The sequence below is a fragment of the Pan troglodytes genome, chromosome 1, assembly GCF_028858775.2.
Source record: "Pan troglodytes isolate AG18354 chromosome 1, NHGRI_mPanTro3-v2.0_pri, whole genome shotgun sequence".
NCBI classification, from domain to species: Eukaryota; Metazoa; Chordata; class Mammalia; order Primates; family Hominidae; genus Pan; species Pan troglodytes.
Genome location: NC_072398.2, coordinates 178,262,270 through 178,281,543, shown reverse-complemented (window position 1 = coordinate 178,281,543; position 19,274 = coordinate 178,262,270). Strand labels below are relative to the sequence as shown.

The window sequence follows — 19,274 nt, the reverse complement described above, 5'->3', positions numbered from 1 at the left end:
ATGAAACCTCATCTCCACAAAAAATACAAAAATTAGTTGGATGTGGTGGCACATGCCTGTAGTTCCAGCTACTTGGGAGGCTGAAGTGGGAGGATTGCTTGAACCCAGGAGGCTGAGGTTGCAGTGAGCTGAGATCGCACCACTGCACTCCAGCCTAAGCAACAGAGTGAGACCATGTACAAGCCACCTTTGTGAGACATTTTGCAGAAAAGAGAATGGAGAAATGGGGCAGTAGGTGGGGGGTCAAGTCCAGTCAAGAGAGGGTTTTTTTTTTTTTTTGAGATGGAGTCTTGCTCTGTTGCCCAGGCTAGAGTGCAGTGGCGCGATCTTGGCTCACTGCAACCTAAGGAGGGTTTTTTGTTTGATTGTTTTAAGATGGAAGAAATAAAATCATGTTGCTATAGCAATGAGAGGTAATAGCAGAAAAATAGCGATGTAGGCGAGAGGAAGAATTGCTGGATAGGTGTCTTTGAGAAAGTGACGTGGTATGAGACCCAGTACTTGAGCTTCTCAAAGTGTGATCAATGGACTAGTGACCATCTAGAAATGGTTTTTCACCAGTTTGTGACAGCAATTCAGAATTAATATTTTGAAACTTTTATAACAATTTGACAGAAAAATGTTACGCGTGTTGGGTTTAATAATAAAAATTCTGCCTAGAGTAGTCAAATTCATAGAGATAGAAAGCAGAACAGTGATGGTGAGGGATTGGGGGAAGTTAGGAATGGGGAGTTATTGTTTAACGAGTACAAGCTTTCAGCTTTGCAAGATAAAAAAGTTCTGGAGGCCTGGCACATTGGCTCACGTCTGTAATCCTAGCACTTTAGAAGTCTGTGGCAGGAGGATTACTTGAGCCTAGGAGTTTGAGACAAACCTGGGCAACACAGTGAGACCTTGTCTCTACAAAAAAAAAAAAAAAAAAAAAAGGTAGCCAGGCGTGCTGGTATGTGCCTGTAGTTCTAGCTGCTTAGGAGGCTGAGGTGGGAGGATCACTTCAGCCCAGGAGTTTGAGGCTGAGTGAGCCGTGATTGTGCCACTGTACTCCTGATGGGTGACAGGGTAAGAACTTGTCTCAATAAATAAATAAAAGAAAAAATAAAAAGTTCTGGAGCTTCTTGATGGGGATGGTTGCACAACAATGTGAATGTATTTAGTACCTTTGAACTGTACACTTTAAAATGGTTAAGCAGGTCTAAAAAATCTGGGCTTGCATTTTGGATGCTTGTTTTTAAATTTTAATTTTTTCTAGTAATTAATTTTGATTGTATTTTACAGAAATTTAGTTTTGTGATTGGGGATAAAATCTGGGTCTTTTAGCACAGATGCTTGAGAACTGAGGAGGATTTGACGTTAGCTAAAAGACAAATAATTAACTTGTAGTAAGGAAAGGAAGGCAGAGAGAGCATCAAAGCACAGTTACAGGTTCGTTGGAAGTCATGGTGGGTGCTGGGAACTTGTAGATGTTCTTTTTGGTTTGTTTGATTTTCTTGTGAATTAGAAGCAAAATCATCAGCTAAATGAGATGAGGGAGGAAGTGTCGGAGGTTTGAAGAGACAGGAGACTTGAAATAGTTATGTAGCAAGGTGGGAGAGTGTGCGAAACTGGAGAAATGTGGTAGGGTAGCCACTCATTATGGCCCCTTGAGAATAATGATCTCAAATTTACGGGGAGTCAGTCAACCACTTTTGGCTTTTTCTCCACCCACTCCATTGCTGGGGTTCTGTCAGTACAAAGAAAGCAGAGAACGACTAGAGAAATGAAGGTAATACTGAAGAAATCGACTTCATGTACCTCATGTACTCACTTTCTTCCCCAAACAGCTTAGATTCTATTAGATTCCATTTCATGACGGACGATAGAATCTAAGCTGTTTCAGGAAGAAAGTGAGTACATAAGGCCAGCGTGGGGAGGAATAGCGAAAAGGTAGTTGGATCAATGGATTTGGGGTCTTGGAGTTGAAGTTTTTGGAGTTGGAGTATTATCAGACAGAGTGAGCTATAAAGGAAGAAGGTTGTGGCCGGGCGCAGCGGCTCACGCCTGTAATCCCAGCACTTTGGAAGGCCAAGGCAAGCGGATCACCTGAGGTCAGGAGTTCGAGACCAGCCTGGCCAACATGGTGAAGCCACGTCTCTACTAAAAATACAAAAATTAGCCGGGTGTGGTGCCGGGTGTTTGTAATCCCAGCTACTCGGGAGGCTAAGGCAGGAGAATCACTTGAACCCGGGAGGTGGAGGTTGCAGTGAGCCGAGATCGCACCACTGCACTCCAGCCTGGGCAACAAGAGCGAAACTCCATCTCAAAAAAAAAAAAAAAAAAAAAAAAAAAAAAAAAGAAAGAAAGAAAGAAAGGAAGAAGGTTGCAATGGGAGTTAGAGGATTAAAATTGAGATTGTAGAGAAGTTACAATTATTCGTATGAGCATGAGAGTGAAAGGCTGAGCCAAGAATGATCCCTAGAGAAGAATCTGAGAGGCCAGAGGATTGGAAGAATTAAGCGAATTTTGAAATAACCAAGAGTTATGACAATAGTAGTAATGAATGACAGTGAACCAGAAGCCCAAATCTTAGAGAATGATGGTGAATGACAGAGGAGTCTATAGGTGACCGAAGTGAGCGATGCTCTAATCTCTCGTCATGATGTAATATTTAAAGCTTTTCATATTTTGAAGGGATGCTAGGATTTGGGGGTGTGTGGCTCCTTTAAGGGCCTGGGAGGGGAGAAGCTGGAGGTCGGGCTGGTGGGGGCGGGACCCCCTCGTCTGAGTCTGCGCATTGAGAGCGGAGGCGGGTCCAGGCGCGGGCTCGCGCGCCCGGGCGGGTCCTCGCGGGGGCGGAGTCTGCGCTCCGGTTCGGGCTGCGGCTGCGGCTGCGGCTGCGGCTGCTACTGCTACGCTTCTAGCTTGAGGGAAAGAGGCCGAGGCCTGGGCCAAGCCCGGAGCCGCAGCTCGCCGGAGCCTCCTGGAGCCTCCGCGCCGGCTCAGCCTGGGGGCGGGCTCCGGTCCGGCTCGCCGCCGCACCCAGGACGGAGGCTGCATGCCCGAGGACCAGGCCGGCGCAGCCATGGTGAGGGAGCAAGGCCTGCCCTAGCCGCAGCCGCCCGCCACCCTAGCCCCCGCCCGTCGCGCTGGCCCCTGCGGTCTTGCCCCTCCCTGTCTCTGGTGTCCCCTCGGGCTCCCTGCCTTTACCTCTCTCCCTCGTTACCGCCCCCTCGGTGTTCAGCTCCTCCTTCCCCGTGCTCCCCCATTCACCTGCTTCGGTGAACCCCTTTAGGTGACACCCCCTGAATCTCCCTTCTCCCCGATGACATCCTTTTTATCACCCCCAGTGACAGCCTTTTTCTCATTCCCTTTGTCGCCCACTCCTTGTCCTTTAACCCTAACCCTTCCTTTCTTTCTCCTCTATCATTTTGCCTTTTTTCCTCTTATGTGATTTTTACTTTCCCCCCTTTCCTCCCTAGTTTTCGCTGCTCTTCCTTGCTCTTCTCACCCCTCTTCACCATTTTATCTCCACTGCCCCCTTCTCTCCGTGTTCCTTCTCCCCTTCGTCCTCTTCCATCCACGTTTCCTCTTCCCTTATCGGATGTCCTCGCTCGGTTCGCCGTCGCAGTTGTCCCCATTTCCTTCTACGGGCTTCAGGGGTCTAAGCAGGAACAATTTGAGGACTGTTGTTTCCCGGGAGCTGTAGGGCGGGCAGATAGGGATTTATAGGCTTGCTTCTTCCTTTTCGTTTTTGGAGGCATTGAAGAGATCCTGGAAGCCTATTCACCTAGTGTCATTGCAAAATCGAAGTGGTGGTGTGTTACAGAGCAGTGAAGTGAGGGCCAGCATGCATACTGTGACCTCAGGAGAGATCTAGTCTTTTGACAGAAATAGCTAAAAAATGTTTTGAATTTTTTTTATTTCGAGCATCTTTTAATGTGGAGGTGCAGTTGGAGAAGTTTAAAAATACTTATTTACAAGCTTGGCTATTATTACTAAAAACAAATGATTTGTTTTCATTTGGAGGCAGAGACCAAGGGCATTTGAGGACTGACAATCAGGTTGGCAGGTTGTGACAGTCTCTTTAAACCTTCTAAAGAGTTCATTTGTTTTGCCCTGTCTGCCTTTAGTTGAGAGAACCTTATATTTGCAAATTTTCTTTCTGTTTGAAAATAGGTTGAGGCTTCAGTTGGTTTTTTCATTGAGTTGGGTTATAAGTGGTTTGCTGTACATTTATTGAAAACATTGCTCCATCATATGCAACAAGCTAAATTTTGGTCTCTGGGAGGAATAAGGCAAAAGTAAGTCCTGATAATTATGTTCCCCTAGGAGGTTAGTCAGTTTCTTTTTTTCCCTCCAGCTGTTTTTTGGAAAAGTAATATACTATAAAATTATTTAATCTATGAATTTTCCCTAACTCGCTCCTGCATTTTTAGTCTGTCATTTTCCTGTGTTTGTCTCCTTCACTTTCACACACTGTTGTTGTATGCTAACCTGTTTCTCCCTGTGGAATGTAAGTTCTAGGTAGCAACCGTGCCTTACTTATCATTCCAAGTGCCCAGGCCAGCTAGGTGCTTGAATGATTCACTTTATGGTCTCATTTCCCACCTGACTAATATAAACTTAAACTGAAATTTGAGGTAACTAGTGGACTACACAGAAAGAGTGAGTTTGAGAATTGTTGTTTGGAGACGATCTTGCTCTGTGGCCCAGGCTGGAATGCAGTGGCACAATCATGGCTCTTTGCAGCCTTGAACTCCTGAGGTCAAGTGATCTTCCCACCTCAGCCTCACAAGTAGCTGGTACCACAGGCACGGACTACCGTGCCCCGCTAATTTGTAAAACTTTTTGTAGAAATGGAGTCTTGCTGTGTTGCCCAGTCTGGTCTTGACCTCCTGGATTCAAGCCATCCTCCCACCTTGGCCTCCCAAAGTGCTAGAATTACAGGCATGAGCCATCACGCCTGGGCAGAGAATCTTAATTTTGATGCAAAAATGATATTGAGTGAGGTATGATGATATACTTTTCAGAATAAAGAGCTATCCTACCTAAGACATTACACTGCTAGATTTTTGAAAGTGTGGGCCCTTCCAATGAGAATGAATGTATGAGAGGGAGGAGTTATGAACTCCCCTTTGAGGTATTTAGGATCTAAAAGTGTCCTTTGAGCTGGGCCTGAAAGTTGAATAGGATTTATATAGATCATTTTGGGAAGGGGAAGAATGCCTCATTGTGAATGTGAGTAGCAAGTAGAAAGGATCCCCTCACAGAGATTTTTTGTTTTTTTAAGAAAGAAAGTAGGAAGGAATTAGGATGCATTGTAGGAAGTAGTATTACCCTTATATAGCATGGAAGGATGCAAGAATGAAGATGTGTAGTAGGAAATGAGGCTAGCAAGATACTGTCTTAGCCCATTCAATCTACTGTAACAAAATACCATGAACTAGGTAGCTTGTCAGCAACAGAAATTTATTTCTCAGAGTTTGGAAGGCTGGGAAGTCCAAAATCAGTTCCCCAGTGGATTCAGTGTCTCGTGAGGGCTCTTCCTAAGTCACCTTTTCACTGTTTTCACACATGGTGGCAGGGGCCAGGCAGCTCTCTGGAGTCTCTTTTATAAGGGCACTAATCCCATTCATGTGGGCGCTACACTGGTGATCTAATCACCTCCCAAAGGCCCCACCTCCTCATACCATTACCTTGGGGGTTAGGATTCCAACATATGAATTTAGGGAGACAGAAACGTTCAGACCACAGCAGACATATTAGGCATGATTATGTTTTAAACTCTGCATCTAATTAAATTGATTTTTCCTTGCTTGTTAAAACATATACACACAGAGTAACAGTGTATGTATGGGAGAGGTGAGGAGAAGGCAGAATATTAGCTTATTTTGAGCTAGGAATTATCAGTAGAGGCCACTTTCTCGTGCAATATTTTTGTGGATAATAAATACAGTTGAATGAATGATTATTATAAAGCTTTGTATTTTATATTTGTTAAATGTTAATTAGGTTGTGTTTGAATAGTTGAGATGTTTAAGATGAATTCTTGGGAGGGCGTGGTGGCTCACACCTGTAATTCCAGCACTTTGGGAGGCCAAGGCAGGCGGATCACCCGAGGTCAGGAGTTCGAGACCAGCCTGGCCAACATGGCAAAGCCTCGTCTCTACTAAAAATACAAAAATTAGCTGGGTGTGGTGGCACACGCCTGTAATCCCAGCTACTCGAGAGGCTGAGGTAGGAGAATCACTTGAACCCAGGAGGTGGAGGTTGCAGTGAACTGAGGGCAGGGCCTGAGAGGTTGCAGTTCTTTTTTTTTGAGGCAGGGTCTTGCTCTGTCCCTAAGCTGAAGTGCAGTGGCATGATCACAGCTCACTGCAGCCTTGACTTCCCAGGCTCAAGCGATCCTCTCACCTCAGCCTCCCAAGTAGCTGGGACCACAGGTGCCCATCATCACACCTGGCTAATTTTTATATGTTTTGTAGAGAAGGGGTTTCGCCATGTTGCCTAGGCTGGCCTCAAACTCCTGGGCTCCAGTGATCCTCCTGCCTCAGCCTCCCAGAGTGCTGGAATTATAGACGTGAACTACTACAAAAGTTTGCATTTCTGTCAAAACCCACGTAATGCTGATGCTGCTGGTCTGTGAACCACAATTTGAGAACTACTGGTCTAAGACATAGTCCTTACTTTTAATTAATCTAATAATGTTTTTGGAGTGTCTTTGACTGTGTTGACACTGGGGAAATCACAGATAGTAAAATAGATGTGACCTCCGGCATTTTTCATCTCATGTATGTAGAGTAATTTTATTTTATTATTTATTTATTTATTTATTTATTTTGAGATAGGGTCTGGCTCTGCCGCCTAGACTGGAGTGCAGCGGCGTGATTACGGCTCATTGCAGCCTCAAACCCCTAGGCTCAAGCAGTCCTTCCAGCTCAGCCTCCCAAGTAAAGCTAGGACTTCAAGTGTGCTCTATTATGTGCAGCTGATTTTTTGTTTTTGTGTAGAGAAGAGATCTCCCTGTGTTGGCCAGGCTGGTACCAAACTTCTGGCCTCCAGGGATCTTCCCACTTTGGCCTCCCAAAGTGCTGGGATTACAGGCACAAGCCACTGCATCCAGCCTTTATACAGTAATTTTAAATGTGAAGAGTTTTAATATATCTTGAGTGTGCTGAAAAAGGACAAGTTGATAGCTGGGCATGGTGGTGCATGCCTGTAGTACCATCTGCTCTAAAGCCTGAGGTGGGAGGCTCACTTGAGCCCAGCAGTTCAAGGCTGCATTGAGTTATGATCATGCCACTGCACTCCAGCCTGGGCAACAGAGTGAGACCTCATTAAAAAAAAAAAAAAAAAAAAAAAAAAGGAAAGAAAAGAGAAGTTGTGGAATAATGGAATGGAATAGTTAGGAGTAGCTTTGCAGAGGGTCTTACTTTCAAGTAGAGAACTGAGGGATTAAATTGTAGGAGTTATGTAAAGAATAGTCCAGATAGGCCGGGTGCAGTGGCTCATGCCTGTAATCCCAGCAGTTTGGGAGGCCGAGGTGGGTGAATCACCTGAGGTCAGGAGTTCAAGACCAGCCTGACCAATATGGAGAAACCCCGTCTCTACTAAAAATGCAAAAATAAGCTGTGCATGGTGGCAGGTGCCTGTAATCCCAGCTACTCGGGAGGCTGAGGCAGGAGAATTGCTTGAACCCGGGAGGTGGAGGCTGCAGTGTGAGCTGCGATTGTGCCACTGCACTCCAGCCTGGGCAACAGAGTGAGGCTCCATCTCAAAAAAAAAGAAAAAAAAAAAAAGAGTCCAGACAGAAGGAGCAGCATGTGCAAATGACCTGTGGTGATACTCTCTCTTGCCTGCCTAACTCTAACATATCCTGGAGTTCTCCATTCAAGGAACTCAGGGAAACCCTGTCCAAAAAACCTAGGTCACTCTCCTCTTTATTATGTAGCACTTTTTCATAGAGTACATAGCAACAGGAATTTTATATTTCTTACTGTAATTATTTGATTAGAGTCTCTTTCCATTCCAGAATATAAAAATCATTGATAAAGAGATGATTTTTGACCAGCTCCTAAGGGCTAGGTGATGTTCTAGGCACTGTGATTACAGAAGTTAAAAAAAGACATGGGGTACAGGGAGGGGATACACAATAAATACATCTATAAATGTATAATGACAATAGTTATATAATAAATACTAAGAAAAAATAAACCAGGCTAAGATATAAAGTGATATTGTGTGTGTGTGAGAGGGCAACTATTTTAGATAGGATGGTTAAGCAGCAACACTAATAGCTTTTATTTATTTATTTATTTTTGAGACAGGATCTCACTCTGTCACCCAGGCTGGAGTTCAGTGGTGCAACCACGGCTTGCTGCAGTCTCGACCTCCCAGGCCCAAGCCATCCTCCCGCCTCATCCAACTCAAGCAGCTGGGACTGCAGGCGTGCAGTACCACGCCAGGCTAATTTTTGTATTTCTGTAGAGATGGGGTTGCACCATGTTGCCCAGGCTGCTCTCAAACTCCTGGACTCATGTGATCTGCCCACTTTGGCTTCCCAAAGTCCTGGGATTACAGGCCTGAGCCATCGTGCCCAGCCTATTTTTTTCTTATGACAGTGACATTTTGAACTAAAAAGATGGAAGTTATTATTAATATCAGTAAATGTGTTCTTGAAACTTGAAAAAGGATATGTGTAGGGGAATCAATAAATAAGTTAAAATCCCTTCCAAGCTTATGCTTTTGAACCGTAAGTCTGAGCAGTCTCAAGCCAGTATGAATCAGAGTTATTCAGAAGCACAAGTGGAGAAATGTCCTACAATAGGAGGGAAATCTTACTAAATTTCCTTCTTGCTTAAAAGAAAATTATATCTTGTATACAGAGATTAAATATTAACACTAGTGGCATTCTGTATCTCCCCCTATTATTAGACATATAATTTATTAGCTGACTAAAATTCTAAATTAATAATTTGGCCGGGCGTGGTGGCTCACGCCTGTAATCCCAGCACTTTGGGAGGCCAAGGCAGACGGATCACGAGGTCAAGAGATTGAGATACTGTGATTACAGAGGTTAAAAAAAGACACCCCGTCTCTACTAAAAATAGAAAAACTAGCTGAGCGTGGTGGCACACACCAGTAGTCCCAACTACTCAGGAGTCTGAGGCAGGAGAATCTCTTGAACCCGGGAGGCAGAGGTTGCAGTGAGCCGAGATTGTGCCACTGCACTCCAGCCTGGCGACAGAGCAAGACTCCGTCTCAAAAAAAAAAGGCCACCCTGGCCAATGTGGTGAAACCCTGTCTCTACTAAAAATATAAAAATTAGCCGAGTGTGGTGGCGGGTGCCTGTAATCCCAGCTACTCCGGAGGCTGAGGCAGGAGAATCACTTGAACCCGGGGTGGGCGGAGGTTGCAGTAAGCTGAGATCGAGCCATTGCACTCCAGCCTGGGCAAAAAGAGTGAAACTCCATCTCAAAAAAAAAAAAAAATTATTCATCCAACATAGGAGGTTATTTTCCTTAGATAAAGCTCATGCGTGGAAGCAATTGTATACAAAGACAGAATTATTTCCTATTTCAGTAAAATTTACAAACAAGCCTCAGCTAGTTCTCTGTAGGATCATCATTCTAGTCATTTTCAGAGTATCTTGCATTGAGTTTCTGTACGTAAAATTAAGTTACTGAGAAAGTTTTATCAGATTTTACTCTGTGGTAAAATTTGTATATCAAACCTTTTATAGGTTCCATGATTTCAAAATAATAGTAATATCTCTTAAATAGAATGTTAGTTTTTATTCTTTTTTATTAAATGTGTTTGTTCTAGAGGTCATGCTTAATGATTTCCAAGAGTATATTTTTTGTATAGTTTTTGTGAGGCTGGGCATGGTGGCTCACGCCTGTAATCCACATCTACAATCCCAACACTTTGGGAGACAAAGGTGGGTGGATTGCTTGAGCCCAGGAGTTCGAGACCAGCCTGGACAAGATATTGAGACCCTGTCTCTACACAGAATGAAAAAATTAGCGCACATCTGGGGTCTCAGCTACACAGGATGCTGAGGTGGGAGGATTGCTTGAGCCTAGGAGGTTGAAGCTGCAGTGAGCAGGGTTCACACCACTGCACTCCAGGCTGGGCAACAGAGCAAGACACTGTAAGATCAATCAATCAATCAATCAGAGATATCTTGATGTATCATTTAAGAATCATGATCAGATAAATGTACTCATTCTTGTATTTCATCATCAATGTACTTATATTTCTTGTCTTTAACAGTTTGTTATACAAAGAAAAGCTACTGCATTCAGTGTTCAGATTAAGTTATAACAATGCAATGACTTTATCATGAGCCATTCTCCTAATTCCCACTAATTGACACACATTCAGTAGATAAATTATTGGATACTCTCAAACTATTCTATTTTTATAAAGGAGAAAATTTTAGATAATTATTAAATATTCAAAAATATACAAATTGAAATAGACATAATTTTTTTTTGTTTTGTTTTTTCATAGTGACAGGGTCTTGCTCTGTGGCCCAGGCTGGAGTGCAGTGGCGTAATCATAGCTCACTATAACCATGAACTCCTGGGCTTAGATGATCTCTTGCTTCATCCTCCTGAGTTGCTGGGACCACAGGCATATGCCAGCATGCCCAGCTAATTTTTTTTATTTTTGTAGAGGTAGGGTCTAGATTATGTTGCCAGGCTGGTCTCAAACTCCTGGGCTCAAGTGATCCTACTGCCTCAGCCCATCAAAGTGCTGGGATGTCAAGCCATGAGCCCGGCAGACATCAATATTGAATGTAATGATGTGAGCCTGTAGATGAATTGGGAAATGCTGGCTAAAACACTGCTTTTTTCATAGGTCCTAAAACTAGCTCTTAAAGTATATTTAATAAGCGGTAGAAATAGTCATTATTAACAATGGAATAAAAGGCTTTTTTTTAAAAGAGTCTCAATCTGTTGCCATCTCAAAAAAAAATAAAAAATTAGCTGGGTGTGGTAGCGCATGCCTGTGATACCAGCTACTCAGAAGGCTGAGGCAGGAGAACCACTTGAACCTGGGAGGCGGAGGTTGCAGTGAGCCGAGATCGCGCCATTGCACTCCAGCCTGGGCAACAAGAGTGAAACTCTGGCTCCAAAAAAAAAAAAGTGATTTGGCAGTATGAGTTCAAGAACCACAAAATTGTACACATTCTCTGACCAATTTTCTTTTTCTTTTTCTTTTATTTTGAGATGGATTTTCGCTCTTGTTGCCCAGGTTGGAGTGCAATGGTGCAATCTGGGCTCAACACAACGTCCACCTCCCGGGTTCAAACGATTTTCCTGCCTCAGCCCCCCGAGTAGCTGGGATTACAGGCATGTGCCACCGTGCTCAGCTAATTTTTGTATTTTTGGTAGAAACAGGGTTTCTCCATGTTGGTCAGGCTTGTCTTGAACTCCTGACCTCAGGTGATCCACCCGCCTTGGCCTCCCAAAGTGTTGGGATTACAGGTATGAGCCACTGCGCCCGGTCCAAATCACTTTTTTTTTTTTTTTTGAGACGGAGTTTCTCTCGTTGCCCAGGCTGGAGTGCAATGGTGCGATCTCGGCTCACCGCAACCTCCGCCTCCCAGGTTCAGGCGGTTCTCCTGCCTCAGCCTCCCTAGTAGCTGGGATTACAGGCATGTGCCACCATGCCTGGCTAATTTTGTATTTTTAGTAGAGACGGGGTTTCTCCATGTTGGTCAGGCTGGTATCGAACTCCCAACCTCTGGTGATCCGCCTGCCTCGGCCTCCCAGAGTGCTGGGATTACAGGCATGAGCCACCGTGCCCGGCCCAAATCACTTTTCTAAAGCACTTTGAAGAACAATATGTCTTCAGCACTTAAGTATTTCTTTGACAAACTTAATGCTACAAGTATTATTCTCACACTAAGTAATTGTGATTAAGATTTTTCAGGCTCATAAATGAAAGAAAAAGAAATTGTATAGTAACTAGGCAAGGGTGGAATGAGAAAAGACTGGAGGCGTGCCACTCCTCCTATTCAGAATTTTTTTTATTTTGAGACAGAGTCTCTCTCTGCCACCCAGACTGGAGTGCAGTGGCGCGATCTCGGCTCACTGCAGCCTCCGCCTCCCGAGTTCAAGTGATTCTCCTGCCTCAGCCTTCTGAATAGCTGGAACTACAGGCGCCCACTGCCATGCCCGGCTAATTTTTGTATTTTTTAGAAGAGATGGGGTTTCACTATGTTGGCTAGGCTGGTCTCGAACTCCTGACCTCAAGTGATCTGCCTGCCTTGGTCTTCCTACTCAGAATTTTTAAATTCCTCCCTATTGTCTGAGACAATAGACCCTGTGAAGATACCTTTTTAACACTGAAAACCTTGAGAGACAGGACAGTAACATACTTTCAGAACATATTAACTGTGGGGGAGAAAAAGCAAAAAGCAGGTCCAGTAGGAATTCAGTAATATTTTAAAATGATACTCTGTTAAGTCTAACATCTATTATGCATTAAAAATATCAAGATATTATTGTGTACAGAGTGTACTTGATATGCATGGGAATTTGTGAACTCCTTAAGATCCTTGTGGAGCCTGCAGTTTCGGCCCTGCTAGTTTACAGTGGTCTTACAGGGCTGCTGTGCTATACAGATTGTACTGCACAACTCAGCTAACAGCCATTCATATAGACAGCAGTGAATCTACAGAGATCTGTATCCTGTGTACTTGGTGATGTCTAGCACACAGTAGGGACTCAGCAAATAGTTGTTGAATGAAAGTGTTTTATTTATTTATTTATTTATTGAGACAGAGTTTCTCTCCGTCACCCAAGCTGAAGTGCAGTGGCGTGATCTCAGCTCACTAGAACCTCTGCCTCCCAGGATCAAGTGATTCTCCCACCTCAGCCTCCTGAGTATCACAGGCATGCACTACCATGCCCAGCTAATTTTTTTCTTTTTCTTTTTCTTTTTTTTCTTTTTTTTGAGATGGATTCTTGCTCTGTCACCCAGGCTGGAGTGCAGTGGCACCATCTCGGCCTCCCAGGTTCAAGCAATTCTCCTGCCTCAGCCTCCTGAGTAGCTGGGATAACAGGCACCTGCCACCATGCCCAGCTAATTTTTGTATTTTTAGTAGAGATGAGGTTTCACCATGTTGGCCAGGCTGGTCTTGAACTCCTGACCTCAGGTGATCCGCCCACCTTGGCCTCCCAAAGTGCTGGGATGACAGGCGTGAACCACTACGCCTGGCTAATTTTTGTATTTTTTAGTAGAGACGGGGTTTTGCCATGTTGGTCAGGCTGGTCTCGAACTCCTGTCCTCAAGTGATCTGCCCCCTTTGGCCTCCCAGAGTGCTGGGATTACAGGTGTGAGCCACTGTGCCTGGCCTGAAAGTGTTTTATGTAGTATACTAGGACCTTTATGATCTGATCTTTTTTACTGCTTTAGCCTTATTTCTCATTTTATGAGAAAAAATCTTTACATTTTATGCTCAGTAATACTGCATGAACATTATGCTGTTTTTTGTGCCTCTAAGTTTTGCTTACACTGTTTCTTTTGCCTGGAATGCTGGGGTTTCACCATGTTAGCCAGGATGGTCTCTAACTCCTGACCTCAAGTGATCCACCCACCTCGGCCTCCCAAAGTGCTGGCATTACAGGCGTGAGCCATTGTGCCTGGTACTACTTCTTAATTATTAAACCGTCAAGTGTCCCTTTATGTCCTATCTCCTTTGTGAAGGCTTTGGTTGCCCCTAGGAAACCTTGGGTTAGGCATTTCTGTATGCCTCTCCTGTACAGTGTATGTGCCCTGGTTATAGCAGTTGTTTTCTGTGGTATTATTATTTGTTAATGAGGCTGGCTGTGTCTCCAGATGTGAGCTCTTTGAGGGCAGGACAGTGCTGTGTTTTTACAGTTTCATGTCATAAGCACTTAGCATAGTGCTTGACATGTAGTAAGTACTTATCAATATTGAACTGAACAATATTGGCTGGGCGTGGTGGCTCACGCCTGTAATCCCAGCACTTTGGGAGGCCGAGGCGGGCGGATCACCTGAGGTCAGGAGTTCAAGACCACCTGGCTAACATAGTGGGAGCCCATGTCTACTAAAAATACAAAAATCAGCTGTGCGTGGTGGCATGCCTGTAATCCCAGCTATTTGGGAGGCTGAGGCAAGAGAATTGGTTGAACCCAGGAGACAGGTTGCAGTGAGCCAAGATCGTGCCATTGCACTCCAGCCTGGGCAACAAGAGCAAAACTCTGTCTCAAAAAAAAACACAACAATACTGAGCAGTACGATGTTTGATCAGTGTGTGTTTGATAGAGAATTGCATAAGGTAATGTTAACTGAGATGTTGTGATAGATGAAAAAAATTGAACACTCTGTACAGGTCCCCTGAGGGGAAAAGAGGTTGGGTAGGTGAGAAATGTTAGATTGGATAGTTTCTTTTACTAGCCTAAATGGCACTTTTGACCTAGGATAAATGTTCTGTCCACAAGGATTTAACAGGAAGAGCTGAGAAGACAGCCTCCTGATTTTGAGATGAATTGCGAAGCAGTATCCCTTTGTATAAACACTTGAAAGTCACTTGTCTATATAATTTGTAGAGGTGTTCTTCCAGAGAGTAGAATGTTTAAACTCAGATAGTAAATAATCAGTTACTGCTAAATCTAGAGGGGTGGTTAATTCTTTTAAAAACTTTTATTAACTTTTTCTTTATTTTTATTTTTTTGAGACAAGGTCTTCACTCTGTCGCCCAGGCTGGAGTACAGTGGTGGCATCTTGGCTCACTGCAGCCTCAGCCTCCTAAGTGGCTGGGACTACAGATGTTTGACACCATGCCCGGCTAATTTTGGTAGTTTTTTAGTAGAGTCTGGGTTTCACCATGTTGGCCAGGCTAGTCTCCAACTCCTAAGCTCAAGTGATCTGCCCGCCTCGGCCTCCCAAAGTGCTGGGATTACAGGCATGAGCCACTACACCTGGCCTTAATAGCTTTATATAAAGATCTTTTGTTTTTTCTGTTATCTTCAGTTCTCCTTTGTATAAATGTTTTTCTTAGCTTTCCAGTGTCTTAATGCCTATTCAATGTCATATTTTTCTTTTCTAAGGACTTTTTTTTTTTTTGAGATGGAGTTTCACTCTTGTTATCAAGGCTGGAGTGCAATGGTGTGATCTTGGCTCACCGCAACCACTGCCTCCCCACAACCTCACCTCCCAAGTTCAAGTGATTCTCCTGCCTCAGCCTCCTGAGTAGCTGGGATTACAGGCATGCACCACCACACCTGGCTAATTTTGTATTTTTAGTAGAGACGGGGTTTCTCCATGTTGGTCTCAAACTCCCGACCTCAGGTGATCCGCCCACCTTGGCCTCCCAAAGTGCTGGGATTACAGGTGTGAGCCACCATGCCCGGCCAGGACTTTTTTTTTTAAAGCTGGAATATTCTTGGTTATATAACATTTATAATTTTCATTTCATAGGCCCTGTAACTTTTTTTTTTTTTTTTTTTGGAGACAGAGTCTCATTGTATCACCCAGGCTGGAGTGCAGTGACACGATCTTGGCTCACTGCCACCTCCACCTCCGCCTCCCGGGGTCAAGCGATTCTCCTGCCTCAGCCCCCGAGTGGTTGGGATTACAGTTACCCCTCACCACGCCTGGCTAATTTTTGTAGTTTTAGTAGAGACAGAGTTTCACCATGTTGGCCATGTGGGTCTTGAACTCTTGACCTCGGGTGATCTGCCCACCTCAGCCTCCCAAAGTGCTGGAATTACAGGTCTGAGCCAGAGCCACAGTGCCCAGCTGGCCCTGTAAACTTTCACAAGTCATTTTAACTCTCTATGCCTCCATTTTTAAATTTGTAAAATGAAAAGGTTATATTAATCCTCTGTGTGATTCCTTCCATCTCTTAAAGAAAAGGTAGTAAGATTCTAGCAAGTTAAAGGCAAGTACTATAGTAGAGTAGATACATTCTATTAGCTGTAGTACTATGGGATCTGGGCAAACTGTTTTTATAGGCTTAAATTTTGTGTAAACTTGAGCTCTAACCTCTCAATGTATTACCCACCTTTTTCACACCAGAGACCTTTTATTTCAATTAAGTTAATATTTGCAAAGTACTTTGTTTTATTTATTTATTTTAATTTGTTTTTTTTTGAGAGAGTCTCACTCTGAAGCTCTGGCTGGAGTGCAGTAGCACGATCTTGGCTCACGACCACCTCTGCCTCCCAGGTTCAAGTGATTCTCCTGCCTCAGCCTCCCAGGCGCCCACCCCCCATGCCTGGCTAATTTTTATATTTTTAGTAGAGATGTGGTTTCACCATGTTGGCCGGGCTGGTCTTGAACTCCTGACCTCAAGTGATCTGCCTGCCTCAGCCTCCCAAAGTGCTGGTATTACAGGCATGAGCCACGCTCCTGGCCCTTGTTTTAAAGGTATTTTCATGGATATCCCATTTATTCCTCATTACTATTTTGTGGGATAGTCAAGAGGTTTAGCTTCAATTTTTCAGATAAGGAAACTGAGAAGTTAATTGACTTTCCTAAGGTCACACAGCTAGTAAGTAGCAGAGCCAGAACTGACTGTGCAAGCCCAGTGTTCTTTCCATTATTAACCCCACTTCTCTGTTTACCTTATTATATTTCAAAACTCCTGGTTATTGTAGGTAACAGGAAAATAGTGCTAAAGTATCTCTTTGAGTGGACAATTCCTGTGATCTGCTCAATGGCCACTGACCTGAATTTTTGTTTTGTTTCCTAGAATAGCTTTATCACATGACGTTAGATGAAAGAGGAGGGCATTTATGTAGCTTTCCAGCTCTTGATCTTTTTTAGATAGAACTCTACCTCCTTGCCCTTTAGCACATATCCACTTGCCATAGTGGCCAGGCCTTAAAGTGATATGTGCAAGAAGCTTGCTTTACTTGCTTTTCAATTTGTCATCTAGGAGTCTCCAAAGAGTAGTTGGTGTTCTTTTAAAAAGAAAAACAATTCCCCATAGTTTATACCAAATAGTTCAATATCTCCATACCCTTAAACACAATGTTATCTATTGTCTGTGATCTATGCCCTTGGTACTACCTTCTTTTTTTTTTTTTTTTTTTGAGACAGGGTCTCTGTCACCCAGGCTGGGGTGCAAGTGGCACCATCTCAGCTCACTGCGACCTCCGCCTCCGGGGTTCAAGCAATTCTCATGGCTGAGTCTCCTGAGTAGCTTGGATTACAGGCATGCGTCACCACCCCCAGCTAATTTTTTGTATTTTTAGTAGAGATGGGGTTTCACCATGTTGGCCAGGCTGGTCTCCAACTCTTGGCCTCAAGTGATCTGCTCACCTTGGCCTTCCAAAGTGCTGAGATTACAGGTGTGAGCCACTGCGCCCTGCTGGTACTACCTTCTTGACCTTCCTCTTTGTCTGTAAAATGATTGCAGTTGGGGCAGGGGAGGGTAAAGGGATTAGATCATCTCTAAGGTTATAGTAGATGTTTATTTCTGGAAGCCTGACTTGGTTGAATTTGTAATAGAAAATAAAAGTTTTTGCTGGGCGGGGTGGCTCATGCCTGTAATCCCAGCACTTTGGGAGGCTGAGGCGGGTGGATCACCTGAGGTCAGGAGTTCGAGATCAGTCTGGCCAACATGGTGAAACCCCATCTCTACTAAAAATACAAAAAGTAGCCAGGTGTGGTGGCATGCACCTGTAATCCCAGCTACTCGAGAGGCTAAGGCAGGAGTATTGCTTGAATCCAAGAGGCAGAGGTTGCAGTGAGTCGAGATTGCACCATTGCACTCCAGCCTGGGGCAAAAGAGTGAGACTTCGTCTCAAAAAAAAAAAAAAAAAAAAAAAAAAGAAAAGAAAAGAAAGTTTTTTAAAAACCCAAACAACTAAGAGGAGATTTTCCATGGAGTATTACGATGAGAAGTCAGAGATATCTAACATCTCAATTTCTCATAGGTACCTGTGAACTCAAATGATACTTGAGTGCCTTTCAGTTTCATTTTGGTTTCAAGGCTAGACTTGGGACTTAATATTTCTCTCTGGATACGTAGTCTTTTTCTCTAGAGGCAAATGTGTATTTTAGTTATGCTTAACAATAAATTCATGCTTGACTTTTCATTTATTCATGCAATAAACATTTAGTGCCCACTATGTAGTAGGCATTGTTTTAGGCTCTGAGAATACAGTAGAGAAGAAAATGCGGGGTTTTTTTCTATGCAGCTGATATTCTGTGGTAATAACATTTATTGAGCAGGTAGTATATGCCAGTTACTGTTCTTAGTGTGTTGCATTTAGAATTTATTTAATTCTGACAACAATCCTATGACATGGGCACTGCTCTTGTCTTCATTTTATAATCATGAAACTGAGGTTCAGGGAGATTAAGTACTTTGCTTAAGGTTATATAGGTTTGTAAATGGTAGAGGTGGCATTTTAATCCAGGCAGTCTGACTCCCAAGCCCACACTCTTCATCATAGTATTACATAGTCTTTTAGAAAGATATCCATAAAAAATCTATTTCTATCATTAAATTGTCGAGTTTGTAATTTTTGTAGTCACCTGATTTCTGGCCCAATCTTTAGAAAAAAGTCACCCAAAGATACAATAAAGGAGCACTGTGAAAGCCCTTGTGTTCTGTTACAGGAATTGTCAGTCTTAGGAAGCTTTTGGGTAGGACATCTTGAGCCTGATTCTTATGAGTTGAGAGACCAGGCATGGTGACTCACGCCTATTACCCCAGCACTTTGGAGGCTGAGGCAGGAGGATCACTTGAGCCCAGGAGTTCAAACCTGAGCAACATAGTAAGACCCCGTCTCTACACAAAAACAAAAAATTAGCCAGACATGATGACACGTGCCTGTAGTCCCAGCTATTCGGATGGCTGAGGTGGGAGGATCTCTTGAGCCTGGGAAGTCGATGCTGCAGTGAGTTGTGATTATGCTATTGTACTCCAGCCTGGGTGACAGAGCAAGACCCTGTCTCTAAAAAAAATAAAAGATAGAAAAAGAGATGTAAAAGAGAGAATTTTTTTTGTATTTTTTTACAGCTGTACAATGTGTTTATGTTTTGTTACTTCAAGAGTCAAAAAGTAGGCCGGGCGCGGTGGCTCACGCCTGTAATCCCAGCACTTTGGGAGGCGGAGGCGGGCGGATCACGAGGTCAGGAGATCGAGATCGTCCTGGCTAACATGGTGAAGCCCCGTCTCTACTAAAAATACAAAAAATTAGCCGGGCGTGGTTGCAGGTGCCTGTAGTCCCAGCTTCTCGGGAGGCTGAGGCAGGAGAATGGCCTGAACCCGGGAGGTGGAGCTTGCAGTGAGCCGAGATCAT

At 43.8% G+C, this 19,274-nt stretch overlaps 1 protein-coding gene across 3 annotated transcripts in view; it reads left to right on the top strand.

The window, feature by feature from the left end:
- Positions 1–2,744: 2,744 nt before the first annotated feature.
- Positions 2,745–19,274, top strand: part of ZYG11B (zyg-11 family member B, cell cycle regulator) — a 101,875-nt gene continuing 85,345 nt past the window's right edge. The window contains exon 1 of one of the 3 annotated variants that reach the window (XM_054667102.2): positions 2,745–3,061. Coding sequence is in view for 1 of the 3 variants with exons in the window: in XM_001139134.8 (XP_001139134.2) it covers positions 3,032–3,061 (30 nt within the window). In the remaining 2 variants the exon portion in view is untranslated. The remainder of the gene's footprint in view (positions 3,062–19,274) is intronic. The other 2 variants (XM_001139134.8, XM_063817429.1) reach the window with 2 other exon arrangements.